General features: G+C 42.8%; 2 protein-coding genes across 7 annotated transcripts in view; one reads left to right on the forward strand and one right to left on the reverse strand.

The window, feature by feature from the left end:
• Positions 1 to 14,286, reverse strand: part of LOC310713467 (uncharacterized protein C8orf34 homolog) — an 83,484-nt gene extending 69,198 nt beyond the window's left edge. The window contains exon 1 of one of the 2 annotated variants that reach the window (XM_083517595.1): positions 13,523 to 14,285. In XM_083517595.1, coding sequence (XP_083373721.1) covers positions 13,523 to 13,591 — 69 coding nt within the window. In that variant the 5' untranslated portion in view covers positions 13,592 to 14,285. Of the gene's footprint in view, positions 1 to 13,522 lie in introns of both variants that reach the window. The other variant, XM_083517594.1, reaches the window with a different exon arrangement.
• LOC310713475 (uncharacterized protein) overlaps positions 13,451 to 15,878 on the forward strand; it is a 78,046-nt gene continuing 75,618 nt past the window's right edge. For 4 of the 5 annotated variants that reach the window (XR_014529276.1, XR_014529277.1, XR_014529278.1 and 1 more), the window contains exon 1: positions 13,451 to 13,555. The gene's annotated coding sequence lies outside the window, so the exon portion shown is untranslated. The remainder of the gene's footprint in view (positions 13,556 to 15,878) is intronic. The other variant, XM_083517628.1, reaches the window with a different exon arrangement.

The following is a 15,878-nucleotide window of genomic DNA, read 5'->3' on the forward strand; positions in this document are numbered from 1 at the left end:
GTCAACTTTTAGATTTGAAAATAGGGTATCAGCAGCCTCGAAAATAAGGGATCAGCAAACTCACCTGCCCCGGGGACAGTCTACAGGATATCTAACAACCAGGGATAGCAGCGGGAAACAGTGCTGGAATAAGGGAATTTCCTGCCAAAAAAAAGGGAAGGTTGACAGCTATGGGCCTCCCGCTGCCGCTGTACCACCACTGCGCAATTTCTGTTCTCATCCTGAAGCAAAGTTCTTAACCCGAGGTATTATTTCTGGGTTAGCAGAGTCTGTAACCTGAAGCATCTGTAACCCGAGGTACCACTGTATAGGCAACTGGTGATGTACATACATTGTCTACAAATATGCTGCACCCTGCAATATGGAAATTTAGGGAAATGTTTATTTACTAAGGGTTGCCCCTGCTCAATTTGCTCAGGAACCCCATCTCACCAAAGCCACTCACTCTTTGCTTTTCATCTCACCCAAGCCAGCCCTTTGCACTCCCCTTTGACCTCACCAACCATCCTCTCGCTACCCTGGGCCATTGTTGGCTTCAGGCCCACTGCCTTGCCCCTCTCCTTCTCAGTAACCAGCAGTGACTCAGCTGCCAGGTGATCAGGGGAGCAACACTGCCCCATCATGCTACCTGTTATTGTTTACTTTGAGAGCTTAGCATTACCTTGGGGGGGGGAGTAGACAAATCCCATGTCTCTAACAACTTTATGAACTTTCACAATGTTGTGGGAAATACAGAAGGGGCAATGACTGTCATATTAGCAATCAATACTACCATGTAACATCTCCTTGGAATGGATCCCCCAAACCTCCATTGCTGGGACTTCTCTGTGATGTTACACTCTCCCAACAACCACCTTAACATAGCAGTTCAATGTTCAATTACCATTCAGTTGGTTAATGTACCCTTGAATTTGCATTAAAATTTTACAAAGGTAGTTATATAACTTCCTTCATCTGAGTCAGAAAAAAATATCTACAAATGAAATAACTAACTGGATATCTTTCAGACTCAAATGTACAAAATGTTCAGGGTAATCTTTTTGCCCTCTATCAGCAACAACCTGGCAGCTTCACTGTACCTGCCCTCATTAAAGCAGGAAGGATTCGCTTCTGAATTCTTTACTTGCCAATTTATTACTCTGAATAGCAACGTAATCATCATCAACACTCCTTCTCCCTTGATTTTCCTCATTGGTGTCATTCACATATTTGATTTTTCTTTTCTCAAAACCACCACCCACATGCTTTTTAAGGGTACTGCATTATTCTGCAAATTGGTTTCTGAGTTACCTCCTTTTTACTTCTTTCATAAATGTGATATTTTTCAGTACTCTAATCTTGCCTCTTTTGAATGTTTTTCTTTTCCAACATCCATACCTAACTGTGGCACTATTAAGAAACCTACTAAATTCATACCTGCTCACAAAGGCTTTACCTTTGCAAAGGACCTCTTTGCTTACAGGCTATTGAAATAGAGTTCAGTATTTCATTTACAGTAGGCAATGTAGCTATAAAACGGTCTACCTCCAGCCCCTTTACCATTCCTTTTATTGTTTTCCAGGTAAGCAGATGCAATGATAAGAGTGCAGTCTCAGCATTCACGCATTTCCCCAGCCTAGGAAGCAGAGTAGTTTGTTGTGGATGCTCAGTTTGTGTGCTCTCTCCATCTCTCTCTCACACGTAGCAGGAAAAGAGAGGAAAATTGTCTCAGACTGGAGCAGCCACAGCACACCAGTATGTTTCTCTGATGAAGAACATAGCAATGTGTTATGGTTGCTGCCTCTCCAGTCTGACCTTCTTTCTCTTATAAAAGAGAAACAGAGAAACAGACAAAGCGCACTTGGGCTGGGGGTAATCAAATGCTTCGTTCCTTCTTGCTTTAAGAGAAGGGCATTTGTAAAGGTCTCTGCCAGTTCCGATTTCCAGAAGGCAGTGAGCTAGCGCCACTACAGCAGAAGTACAGCAGAGCATATCATCATGCCACTAGTGACAGTTGCCAGTTCCATTTCAGAAGTTGTAAACATGTGATCAAGTTTTATTGCCCACTCGCATCTAAGATTTCAGGGGTTTTCTCTCCTCTGTAATTAAATCTGTAGGACAATCATATGGGTTCCAGATAGCTGCTGTTTCCAGATCATCTTCAAGGCTAGCCCTACATAGAGCACATATGGTAGCCAAGGTAGGAAGTGGGCAAAACTGTGGCCAGCCTATCTCATTTCAGGAATGGCCATAGCTGGCAAACCAACCACAGCTGGAAATAGGCACTCCTAGTGACCAAGGTCACATGTACCTCAAGTGACGAAGTTGCGTCCAGGACCACCACTACACTACTATGTACCCGTTATTTCAAGTCAAGTACAACTTGCTCTAGAACAGGCCAATTGCCCCAATTGCCAGACATGAGAACTGTCCATCCTGAGAGCTTCATTCTTGTCAGGATTCAGCTTCAGTCTACTGGCTTCCATACAACCCATTACCACTTCAAGGCACTGGTTCAACAAGAGCACAGCTTCATCAGGTTCAGATGGTATACAGAATGGTAAAACTGAGCTTCACCAGCAAAATGGTACTGAGCTCCAAATCTCCTGATGACTGCATACAGCTTCATAGATTGCTTCATATACGATAGATGTTGAGTAGCACTGGAGACAACATGGGACAAGACCCCACAGCAAAACTGTCATGTGGCCAAGCAGAAGACTTCCAGTGGTGTTCTCTGGAGGTAGCCTATAGCTAGAAGCAGAACCAATGTATCAGTGAGCTCCAACCCCCAACACTCTAACAGGATACCATGCTTATCAAAAGCCTGGTATCCTTATCAGTATCAAAAGGCACTGAAATATCAAGAAGAATCAACAGGATTGCACACCCCATGTCTCTCTCCCAATACAACTCATCAATCAGCATGTTTCAATACCAAAATCAGACCAGAAGCCAGACTGTAATGATTCAAGACCATCTGTTTCATCTAAGTACTTCTGCAATTGCATAGCTATCACACTCTTTATAACAGCGTTGCACCAAAAGGGGGCATTAGCATTTGGCTGGTAAATCTTTAAATCAAGATGTATCTACCTTCTCCTGCATTGAGGCATTTGCCATCTCCAGCCCCCTATATCTTTACAAGTCAGGAATGACAGATTGAGAGCATGTAGAGCAGTTGACCAACTCCCTACAAGTATCTTCCCTTTACCCTCATGCCACAGTAAGTGAAACTGATCCCAGAGAACATCACCAGATGGCTCTCTAGACATGTCATCAGAGACTATATTAATAGTAGTGTCAAGGTCAGAGCAAAGCCAAGCAACGTTATCCTTGAAATGCCTTGCAGATGTGTTGTAGTAGGCTTCAGAGGGTTCTGCTGTTGCTGGCTGTGATCCAGAACTCACTAGCTTCTTTACCACTCTGAAAAGCTCTGCCAGATGCAAGTACTGCCACCACAGCTACATAGTGGGTACAATTATGTGCTCTTATTTGTGTTTTATCACCCTCACTGTGAGACTTCTGACATTTGAGCTTGAGCCATCACCCAACTTGTTTCATTGTTCGAAGCTCACTGGAAAACCAAGGCATACCTCGGGCTGTGCAGTGCAAGAAAGAGCACATTGGGGCAATGGTGGCCCTGGGTCTGCCCATCTCACCATTTTATAGTGGGATCAGAGCTTCAGTGGGAATATCAGACATGCCAACCAGTAAGTATTCAGGGATGAACCATCCCTACAGTCACCATCAAATCAAACCTCATCCGGAAGTGATCTATCCATGATGACAGTGTTAGAATAGCACACATCCAGCTATGGAACCATACCCAATCCACTCTGGGAAAGAATCGGAACAGGAATGTAACCTGCAGCATGTGTTGGGCTAGAGAGGTACGAAAACAGCCACATGATTCTCATTGTAGGCACGAAGTCCCAATTTGATCCTATCAAGACAGCCTCGGAATATATGTCCTACAATAAAATTACTTCACTTGGGGAGTTCTCCTATACCATCCCTAAGACTGTCTCTGTCAATTCTGACAGGAAGGCAGTTAGGCAGTGGGGTGGGTGATACACCAACACGTTATCTGTTCAGTTTCCCCAGCTAAACACCAGGTACGAACCCCCAGGTGCACTGGCTTCCTGACAAGAGACATAATTTTTGTAAATGGCAGCAACTCCACCACAGCCCTTCAGCCTATATTAGTGCTTCACTAAGTATCCAGTCACTGATTTCCATCAGTATTTTTTTCTGCCTTACAGAAATATTTACTGCTTGATCTTATAACCCATGACACCAGTATAGTAATCTTTATATCTGGTTTTATACTGACAGCGGGGCCATATCACATAAACAATTGTTATGCTTGCAAATGCTCTCCCTTACAGACCCACAATGCGATGTAAAGGCCACCATAATGCATTATTGTGTTTTTAAAAAGAAGCATTGTGGGTTGTAGAGGATTTATGCAACTTCTTCCCAAAAAGCATCTTCTCAGAAGTTCTTCAAAAACCAGCAACCTAATTTACTTGGAAGTAAGGCCCATTGAGTTCAATGACACTGATTTCATTAGTTAAGTGGATTGAGTCTAAGTGGATATAGGATTGAGCCATTTCATGAACAAAAAAGAAATATTAAGCTTACGGCTTCTATAAGCTAATTAAAAAATTACCACAGGGATAGTCCCCTCTCTCTGTCTCTCTCACACATTTTGTTTCCAAAAAATAATCTCAGATGCAAGTGATGAATCAAGAAAGACTTAAAATGTAAATTGTTTCAGAACTGAATTGCACATTAGAAATAAAACCTCATTAATCCTACAATAAGAAAACCAATAGCAATTCAGGTGAATATTGCAGACTTCTCCTCCTCTTTAAGTGTTTCATTGATTTCCATTTTCATGAGGTTAAAAAAAGCCAACTATCCTTTTAAAAATTCAGGTCCTACTCATTCAGTGAATAGGAGGTTAGGAAGACAGAGAGGCATGGTAAAAATAAGATGTCCTGGATTCTGCCTGCCACCTTCTTGTATCTCAGCCTTAAATACATTTGTTCAAATCCAAAGCTATTATACAATATATGCATAGGACCTATTGCAGCAATAAAACTGCTAGCACATTTGCAAAGCTAAGCAGGGTCCGATATGGATTCAAATTGGATGGGAGATTGCATGCTGAGATTCCTGTATTGCAGGGAGTTGGACTTAGATGACCCTTGGGGTCCTTTCCAACTCTACAATTCTATTTTTTGATTCTATGACCTATGTGTAAACAGGGCTGCTTCAATTATGGGAACTAAATCCCAGGAAGCTGCCTTATATTGAGTCATAACGGTAACAGTACCCCTGACCATTAGGTCCAGTCGCAGACGACTCTGGGGTTGCGGCACTCATCTCGCTCTATAAGCCGAGGGAGCCGGCGTTTGTCCTCAGACAGCTTCCGGGTCATGTGGCCAGCATGACTAAGCCGCTTCTGGAGAACCAGAGCAGCGCATGGAAACACCGTTTACCTTCCCGCCGGAGTGCTACCTATTTATGTACTTACACTTGACGTGCTTTAGAACTGCTAAGTGGGTAGGAGCAGGGACTGAGCAATGGGAGCTCACCCCGTCGTGGGGATTCGAACTGCCGACCTTCTGATCAGCAAGCCCTAGGCTCTGTGGTTTAGACCACAGCGCCCATACCATTGCTCTTTCTAACTCAGTATATTGTGCACACCTAACCAGCTCACACCTAATACTAAACCATGGTTTAGTGGTATGTACATGGTTTTCTGTGACAGTGAGTGAGTGCTGCAACCTCCTCTTACCCCTGGCTGGGAGAAGTTTTGCTTTACATGATTCCTGGCTTCTTGTTATACACAAAGCAATACTAGTTTAAAACTAATTTCAGCATCATAACCTATGGTGTGAAATTGCCTTAGTTTGCAATTGGTTAAAGAGTGTCTTAAAACAAGATTCCTGGTTAAAATCCAGGAACTGGTTGAAGTGAAACTGAATTGTGGCTTATTTGCCTTCTCAGCAGCCTGGGACGACTAGAAAGGAGAGAGGAGCGTTCAGATATGTGACCGCACAGAATGCTAAATCAAGGTTTAGTGGCATAGGCTTTCCAGTGGTTTAGACAGATATATTTACTAGCTCTCCTAGGAAATGCCAAGGATTGAACCTAGAACTTGTCATGCAAAGCATAAGCTCTATACTTACTACAGCTCCTTCCTTTGCTGTGAGTACACAGTACAGCCTTGGTACAGACTATTCCTCAAAGCTGATGCGAACACAGCAGCTCTCACATAAATGGGAGTTTATGCACCAACACCAAAGGTACTGGGTCAAAGCTACTGCTTGTGAGAAAGTCCAGATGATTTCTAAAGATTGCTTCCACATAGGTGGAAACTTCAACCTAAGTTGATACTGTTTTATTTATACATTGGAATGCTTAAGTAAATATTTTAATTTAAAACACACAAATCCCATTATGACTAAAAGCTTGATCAGATATTCTTGGTTTATTGCCACGATTCTTGGTTTATTGCAGACTTCATGCAAACTGTATGAAGTTGCAGGGAGCTAAGCTGCATAGGCAGGAAAGCTTAGCACCTTCACCTTGCGATTTATGTATTATTGGACAAAACAGATACAGAGAGAGAGAGCGCAATCAATATGGGCGGTCTTAAGCATATACCTGCTGGCCTAGCAATGCAAATTCTGCTGGCGAAAAGGTGGGTGGCCTGATTTCTATATAGGTGCTGAGTGAGCAGCTTCCTTCAATAATACCCCTAGGTTCATCTTGATTCTAAGTATACTTCAGAAATATCAAATGCACTATACCAGTATTAAAAAAGAGGATTTAGAAGCCTTGCTTCACCCCAATCCAAAGTATATATGAAATAGAAAACAGCAGCATCAAATCTCTTCGGCACTAAAAACGGCTGCAGTAGAAAATTTAGCTGTGTGCACTGTTTTCTCCTGTGATTGCACAAAGCCTTTTTAGATTCTGTCTCGTTTTTTTAAAAAAAGCAACAACTAAAAGCTCTGTTTTTAAGAACGTACACCTTAACACAAAACATGGTACAAGTCAACACTGTAAAATGCCTTAGTGGTTTTATATATATATATATATATATATATATATACACACACACACACACACACACACACATATATGCTGGCTCTGCCAAGGAGTGTGGTGGAGTCTCCTTCCTTGGAGGTCTTTAAGCAGAGGCTTGACAACCATATGTCAGGAGTGCTCTGATGGTGTTTCCTGCTTGGCAGGGGGTTGGACTCGATGGCCCTTGTGGTCTCTTCCAACTCTATGATTCTATGATTCTATATATATGTGCATAATAATTACTGAGGACTTAGCTACATTAGTAAAAATGCATTATAACACTGTGACACCAGATGGCGCTGTAGAGCTGAAATTGCAACTCAATGATATTTTCAATTGTGAGATTTACAACCTTTTTTTGCAGAGCATTTTCCTAACCCTCCAAAAATCAAAGAAGAAAGGAGCCTCAAATCTGACTTAATGGCACAGTTTTGGAAGTAAACTGCAATCAGATCAGGCTTACTTCTGAGCAGGCATGATTAGGCTCCGACTGCCACAATAGGATTTTTATATACCACATTTTCCCGTGTATAAGACGCCCCCTATATTTTGGGACTAAAAATTAAGAAAATGCACTATGCACTATCCATGTATAAGACGACTCCTTATTTTAAACTTCAAAAATTTAGGAAAAAATATAGTCTTATACACGGAAAAATACGGTATATACAGATTTGAATTCCTGACTTTGAGCATGACTAGAATGCAAAGTTTTCATTACCATATGCGGAAACTCTAATATTAGACTGTTACCCAAAAGCCAAAGCCTGTAGCCTTAGAATGACATGGAAATTCATTTTCAGAGAGACGTAAGATACTATTTCATATCAGCAGAACCTACATTTCATCAAGGATCTATACAGCTGGGAATCTGTAGTCAAAACTAATTATATTGATTTAGCAATCAGGAAAGATCATTGCAGACAAAATTACTGATCTCAGTCATAATTCCCGTTTCCCACAGGTGAGGAAATCTGCTTTTTCACAGGACGTAATCACAGACACAAATCTGCCAGGTTAACTATTTGACAGCTGTATAGCTTTGTGAAATATTATCCTAAGATCTACTGGAACGAAAGTATATACATATTTTCATTGCTTCATGTCATTTTGATACACTGTGTTTTGCTATTCCAGCCTATGACTGAGGGCATCTTACCTTGAAACTAGTAGCTCTAGTCACCATCACCCATAAGCAAATGCAACATGTGAACCAAATCAGTGACCACAGATATAATCGGGGGGGGGGGGTGCGTATTTGATACTGTTTTAAGCATTCTGCCTCCATGTCACAGTTTTTCCAGCTTCCAGCTGGAGGAAAATGTACAATATGGTTACCCTGACCAGAATGAACATCAGGATATTCTTTGTACTACAGGCAATTTTGGAGACAGGACAAAAAAAAGAATGAAGTGAATCAGATTGTGGAGATTATGCAAATGTAGGTAGGCTTGGACACTTTCTTTGTAGAAATGATGACACATGAGAAACTGTGGAGCACGGATTTCAAATTGAGATAGAAACCACAGAGTATGTCTCTGTTCCACACTTTGATTATCAAGGATGTCTGTGCATTTAAAAAGGTTTTTCACATATCTAAACATCTGCATGCATATTGAGACCCAAAACCATAGCAGGGGCCCCAGAAATATGTTCGTGAGTATATGTAGTCAATATGTTACATGTTTGCCATGAGAAACAGTGGTGTACGCACATGGAACACATTTGCTGTGTAAAATAAGGACTGCCACCAGAACCCCATGTCTCGGAAACAAGCTGTGCCCATATTGCCCAACTTCCAGTCATCACTACAATGAATGTGCCACATGATTAACACTTCCTGCGTACTCTCTAAGTGTCCCCATAGATGGTTGTATGCATTCTTCATGGCATACAACATTTCCCCATGGTAATGGGAACAGGTTCTGATTCTGCAGTTTCCTTGTAGCATGCATGCATCACTTTCATGTTAACGCAAGGAGGAATATGCAATCTCCCCTCACCATAAGGTTTTAAAAGACCATGCGTACTAGTAAAATTAAGAATGTGTTTTACCAACTATCCAGCTATTTCTTGGACGTATTATGCAAAGAAATTATCCTTAAACACTATATTTTTCGTCTTTACTAAAGTGCATTTGTATTGCCCTGATGGCCGGGTTCATTTGGGGTAGCTTAGCGCAGATTTCCTTTCTAGACCATGCAATTAAATATATATTGTTTGCAGTTTAGAATGTACTTTGTACTTTAATTAGATGCAGGAAAAGCATTGTTAATATAAGCTCACCATGAACATTTTGAATAAACTGACACTCATTAATGAGTCAGCTGGCAAACAAGCTTGCACACTACAGTATCCTTGTTCTAGTACATATTAAAAGTAAGAAAAGGGAAACAAGCACAAAAGGTAGGTGGGGAGCCAGAATTAAAAATATGATAATCAAAAATGTATTTTTCTTACCAATGTATTGTGTTTCCTTTCTACAATAATAGCTAATATTAACTTATATTAAATTTTTATTATTTCTTAAAATGCTGTCACCTTATCAAATTTGGGGTATTTTTTTAAAATCATGCTGCATTATATTATGCTTAGCCATTTTTAAATATTTCTCTAGAACAGACTGCTGCATTCTGAGCATCTCAGAGAAAAAATAGCATTCAAAAGCTTGAATCACAGTTCCATTTCAGTATGTAAAATCTGAATATATATATATATTTGTTATCTGCAAAAAAGAATCTGATCTTCGCCATTTTCATAACTTGCAATATTTTTAGAACATGTATCTTCAAACACTTTGGGGTATTTGTTCTACATCACAATCCTAGACATACCTACTCAGAAGTAAAACAAATTAAAAAATTAAAAAAATGTCCAGTAGCACCTTAGAGACCAACTAAGTTTGTTCTGGGTATAAGCTTTCATGTGTTTGCACCACTTGAACTTTTCATTCACTAACAGAAGTCAATAACCATATCTGCTCTTTTACAGAAATCAATGGAATTTCCCCTAAACATAACTACATTTCTCATGATGCATTTTTGGCTTAGTCTTCTCTTCAGGAAGACAATAAACACTAGTTTGGTGAGCCACAGAAACCAACTAACTAAAAATGTTGTTATGAAGCCAAAGTTGGCAAAATCGAAACTGAAATAAATATGAACCTTGGGGGTGGGGAGGTAATAGCTGTACTTTCTAGAGGAGGAGGTGCTGAAGAGGACATGTTTGAGGGTTCCCACTATACAGCCATCTTATGAGCCCCCTCCTAAATCAGTAGCTCCACCCCAGCAGACTTACCTACTGCTGGACTGGAGGTGACAGGGGTAATGTTTTAGGCTATAGTGTGCATCTGTGAACTGCCTACCATTTTAGTTATCCACAATACCCATGAACTAGCATCACTCTGGGGCATTTGCAAAATCAAAATCATCACCACCATGTACAATTAAAATGGCTCACAAACCCAGCTGCCTGGCCCAGAGGGCCATATTAAAAGTGGTAACATGTCTGGAGTCTATAAAGGAATATTTAGAAGACTGTTCATGATTCTATGAAACACTTCATAGAGCTGGAATAGTGCACTGGTTACGGATCTGGGCCAGCAACAACCTGGTTAAATCTCAAATCACAGCACAATCCTAGCCCTGACTACTTAGCACTAAGCCCTATGGAATTCAATAGGGCTTTGCCAGGTAAGTGGAATTAGGATTGCTGCCTTAACACTGAACATGAAGACAGTTTAGAAGCTGCAACTAGTGAAGAATGTCTCTGGTTGGACACATATTATGCTGGCCTTGAAAGATCTGAACTGATTGCCAATTAGCTACTGAGTCCAACTTAAGGTCTTTATGTTGACACAGTAAGTCCTAAACAACCAGGGGCCCAGATTTCTGAAGGAGTTTCTCTTGCCACATTGACCTACCCAGTTGTTAAGTTCAGCTGTGGAGTCCCTGCTGGTGCTGTTGCCACCCTCAGTTGTGATGGCACATCATGAGAGACCTTTATCTGCGGTAGCCTCCATGTTATGGAATGATCTCCCCTCTGAGGTGCCTCTTTACCCAGGACTTTGATGGCGTGGATGTCCTCCCTCTTCGTGCAGTGCTGCTCTGTACTGCTGTTCTGGTCTTTTGATTTTGTTTTTGTGCTTTTATTTTATTATATTACTGTAGATTGCATTCATTTTAATTGCAATATTTTTGCAACCTGCCCTGGGGTCCATTTGGTGAAGGACAAACTACAAGAACAAATAATAAACAAATGCATAGGCTCCTCTTACTAAGAAAATGCCAGACTGGTCAAAACCCAGTAGGCTACAAATATTCAGTTATGCTGAATTAGTGTGCTCAAGACCCAGAAGCCATACAGAGTTCACTCCAACTATTAATTAAGTCCTCTATATAAGTGGCTCATGAATGTGGCAAAGATATATAATGTACTACTGTTTTATACTTCTCTAAAGAAACTGAAGTTGAAGTTGGGAATTAGACACTTCTTTGATCCTCAGCCACTATATTCTTTAGAAGTACCACTTCATTTCACAATACAGTATGCTTTGTATTACAATGAGTACATTTTTCATTACAGCTTGGCAGTAGTTTCCTGGCAGTTTGGTAAAATGGTTTTGGGATAAGTAGATCTATGTTAGTTTTTTTAATTCTTCATACATAAGTTACATTTGTATAGGACCAAGGCTTGTGTCACAAAAAAAATTAATGGTAAAAAAAATGAATACAGTACTAAAAGCATAATTGCTTTAAAATGTTACAGGAAAATTTGGCCAGCCCTTTCTTTATAGATGTTTATATCAAAGCAAAACCTATACAGAGAAATGCTGCAACCTGTGGAGAACAAACAGAATAATTGCAAATGCAGAAGGACATAAAGAAATAAAGCCTTAAAATGCTCCAATGGGACGGGTCACTTTTATAACTTATCTTCTCTTTTTTAAAAAAATCTGCTTTGTGCTTCCAGTAAATCCTGAATTAATCTCTCGCGTGGTATTTTTGTTTCAGATCAGTCAAAAGAAGATAATAGCTCTGGTGTTATCTATGCTGTCGTGCGCAGCATGCTTAAGTCCTCAGCCATCCTCTGGTTTGCTCTCAGAGCACAGCAATGCTGCTTTTGCATTATATCCTGAAGCAAACACTCCCATGTGCTGAGTCTGCATGTGGAGCCCTCACCAGTCCCCCTGTCCAGTGAGACTCTAGAACACTTTCCATCCCTCGCATTGACATGACAGGGAGGGTGAAGCACAGCAGCCTCGGGCTGCCTTCCGTGGCTGGGCAGTGCAAAGTCACTCTCTGACCCTGTGCCCTGGCAACTAAGAGGACACTTTCTGCCCTGGATTTGCCCGCACAGAGCCAGGCAGTAATCCACAAAAGGCTGTACTATATGCACAGCCTAAAGGTGACAGATGATTCCAACTCAGTCCAGTTTTGCTGACTCTCAGCAAGCGTAGTGACAGAAAATAATAATCAAGGAATGCCTTCAATGGAACCGACTGTCACTCTCTACACACGTGACTGCTCAGTTTTAGTGTTTGAAATGTTAGACCCATATAAAGAGAAGAGGAAGGAGAGTTGCAAAGAGAGATGTGCAAGTGGTAATATATACACACGAAGCACATGCAACAGAGAACATGTATGCAGGCAAAGGAGCTCGGTAAAAAATAAAATAAAACTATGTAGGATGAAAGAATTCGTATCAGTGGGAAAGACAAAAAAAGAAGACAGATCAAATACAGAACATGTGGATTAATAGCAAGAGAACAGTAAAAGGCAGGAGAAAGGGTGCACATATATATGGATGCAGTTAAGCAAAGAGACAGCATTAACATCCCAGAAAGACTTGCCTGCCTGCCAGAAAGAGAAAACGTGCAAGAAGGTTGCCTGAGTCACTGGTGAGCAGGGCTTCTTTTTATCCTTAACAGGTGCACACCAGAAAGAATACTAAGTGAGGCAACACAGTAGGGAGGAGAGAAGTTAGTATGATATGCTCCTTCTGTGCAATTCTCAAAAGAACAGGAGCACGATCCTAAACTGAAAACGGGTAGGGGCGAAGGGAGAGTTTGGAACAGAGGGAAACGAAGAGCGTGTGCGAGAGAGGGAAACAGGAGGCACAGGTGAATTCTCTGAGGTGAAGCATACCTGCATGCAAGCTGCAGCTAGGTACACACACCCGTAAGCAGGTAGTCCCGCTCGCGGGCGCTCGGCCCTCAGACCGGTCCCTCACTCGTTCCTGGTGTGCCTTGCAATTTCAACTGAAGGCGAGGCTGAAAGTTAACTCGGCGTGACCCGCGCGCGCGTTTGCCCAGGCGGATGGCGCGCGCGCAGGGCGGCTGCTGCTGCTGCTGCTGCTGCCGCCGAAAGGAGCCGAGCGCCCCGGGCTCGGGGCAAGCCAAGGGAGCAAGCCAGCCGGTGGCCCGAAGCCGCCTTACCTCGAATAGGGGCCCGATCTTGTTCTTCTCCAGGTAGGCTTGAATCCTGTTCTGCTGGTGAGACGCCATCAGATTCAGCTGCCGCCCGGGGCGAGGGGCTGGCGTGGCCGTGTTGTTGCTGCTGCTGCTGCTGCTTCAGCGACTCCCGAGGTCCCCTTTTGCTCTGAAGCAAAAAGAGGAGGGAGGGAGGGAGGGAGGGAGGAGGCGGCGGGACAGAGACGGAGAGACCGGCGTGGAGAGGTCCGGCGGACGGCGCAAACTCGCCTCCCTAGAAGCCAGCCCGCGCGTCAGAGCCGAGCCCAGCCCAGGCTGCGAGGCGGGAAAAGGCTGGGGTCTCTCCCTCCATGGAGCGCCGGGTGCTTGGAGGGAAGGCGGCGGGAGCAGCCCTTGCGCGAGCGCTGCCTGGCTGCTCGACAGACACTCGCTCCTTGGTTACAGGGAGCGGAGCCGCGGCTCCAAGCTGAAGCCGCCTCGCCAAGCTTCGCCTCCCTAGCGACAGCGCCTCTCGCAAAGCCAATGGCAACGGCGCGGCTCTTTCCCAAGCGCGGCCAGACGGGGGAGCCGCTTCCCTCGCAAAGGAAGAAAGCCGTTTCCTAGGCGGCGTGGCGTCTCCCGCCCCCGGTGGAAAAATGTGGGGAAGCCACGGAGGGGCTGCGGGGAGAGGGCGCGCGGAGGGGTGGCATGCACGGAGGAGGGCGCTTGCGAGTCTAAAACGCGTGCTCGGTGTCACTTGGGAAAACGCTTTCGGACGCCAGAAACACAAACCACGATACCCTTATGTTCCAAGAGGCTCTTTCACGCGTGGTTTTTTTTAATTCTCTACAGTCCTTTTGGCCGTTGCAGACAACCCCGGGGAAGCTACAAAGCATGGAGGGACGAACATCCCCCCTCATATTCAATCTGAATCTTATTTTTTTATTTTTCCTATTTTGGAGGTTCTCAGATACTGAGGAGGGGTAGAAATTTTGGAGAACTATGCAAGTGTCGTAACAGTCCGTGAAGATGCATCTTCTTTAAATATGAATAATAGTCTTTAACAGATCCATGTTACTTTATTTCCCATAAATAATCACCTGTCCTCAACCATTTGCGCCACAGGGTCTTTTCAGGAGTACATGACATTTCCCACCATAACTGAAGCACACAGCCCCAATAGGAATGTTTAATAGCCCTTCTGGAATACGCTGACATGAGTCCCCTGTCACACCTGAAGGGGCTGCCATCAATCACGCTACTCCATTAAAAAGTCACTCCCAAGGACCATTCAGGTGTATAGGCCTAAAACCTTTAGGGCACGGGTGGGCAAGGTACACAGTCCCTCCTGAAGAATATGATGGGGGCCACATGTCAGTTATGGGGTGGGCTCAAAGGGAAAAGGGGACGGAACAATGAATGCAACTCATAACTTTGTAAAGTCAATTCCAGCTACGCAATTGTCAGAGGTTTCTACACCCATCCAGGTGAGCAAGAGGCAGTTTCACAGTTTTAGCACAGAAAAAGTACTCAAGGAGGGTGCAGAGGAAGGACATTCAGGATTGTGGCCTGGAGAGCGGATGTGCGGCCCACATAGTACTGAGGGCTGGATAAAGAGACCTCTGGGATTCCCTACCCTAGCTTTTAAGGCTGGGGCTTTGGCAGAGGCAGCCACTAATATTTTGTCTTTGTAGGGCTGCAGTTTTTAACTTTGCCACTTTCCTCACAATAGGACTTGCACAGCACTTACTTAAGAAAGTGCCATTACACAGAGTAATGCAGAGTGCAATTATCTCCTGCTCTTCCTCTAAAAAAGAGAATACCAGTTATTATTATTATTTTCAGCACATCCATGGACAGGAAAAGAGCTTCCATGTAAGAGGACCTAAATATGGTTTTCAGGCAAGCTTGACTCTATATCTCTCACTTAGAAATTAAGCCATACTGTATCAGTTTTTGAATTCATGTATTGTTTACACCTATGCATCTGTTGCTGAAAAACTAAGCACATAAAATATGAGGAACACTTGCTTCTAGTTGTATGCAGTTTTCCTTGCACCCATAATCTACTTAACTACAGTATTTAATATCCAGAACACTTTTTTCCTCTGAATTAAAATAACAAAGTATTCCAATCAGTAAACCACAAAAAGGAAATAACTGTTGTTTCATTTGAGTCAGGACACATCAGAGCGCATGAGAAAATATTTGCAATGCATAGCTGCCCCACAAATGTGCAGTAATAATCTCAGCTCGTGAGTAGAGTTCATTACACCAGACTAATCATAATCAACCTTTTCTTGTCTGAGATTTGGGATAATATCTTCCAAATACTAAACTAAACCATAAAAAGGCTCCTCAAAGTAGGGAACTTCTTGTTGCT

This window comes from Podarcis liolepis (genome assembly GCF_965112155.1).
Source record: "Podarcis liolepis genome assembly, chromosome: 8".
NCBI classification, from domain to species: Eukaryota; Metazoa; Chordata; class Lepidosauria; order Squamata; family Lacertidae; genus Podarcis; species Podarcis liolepis.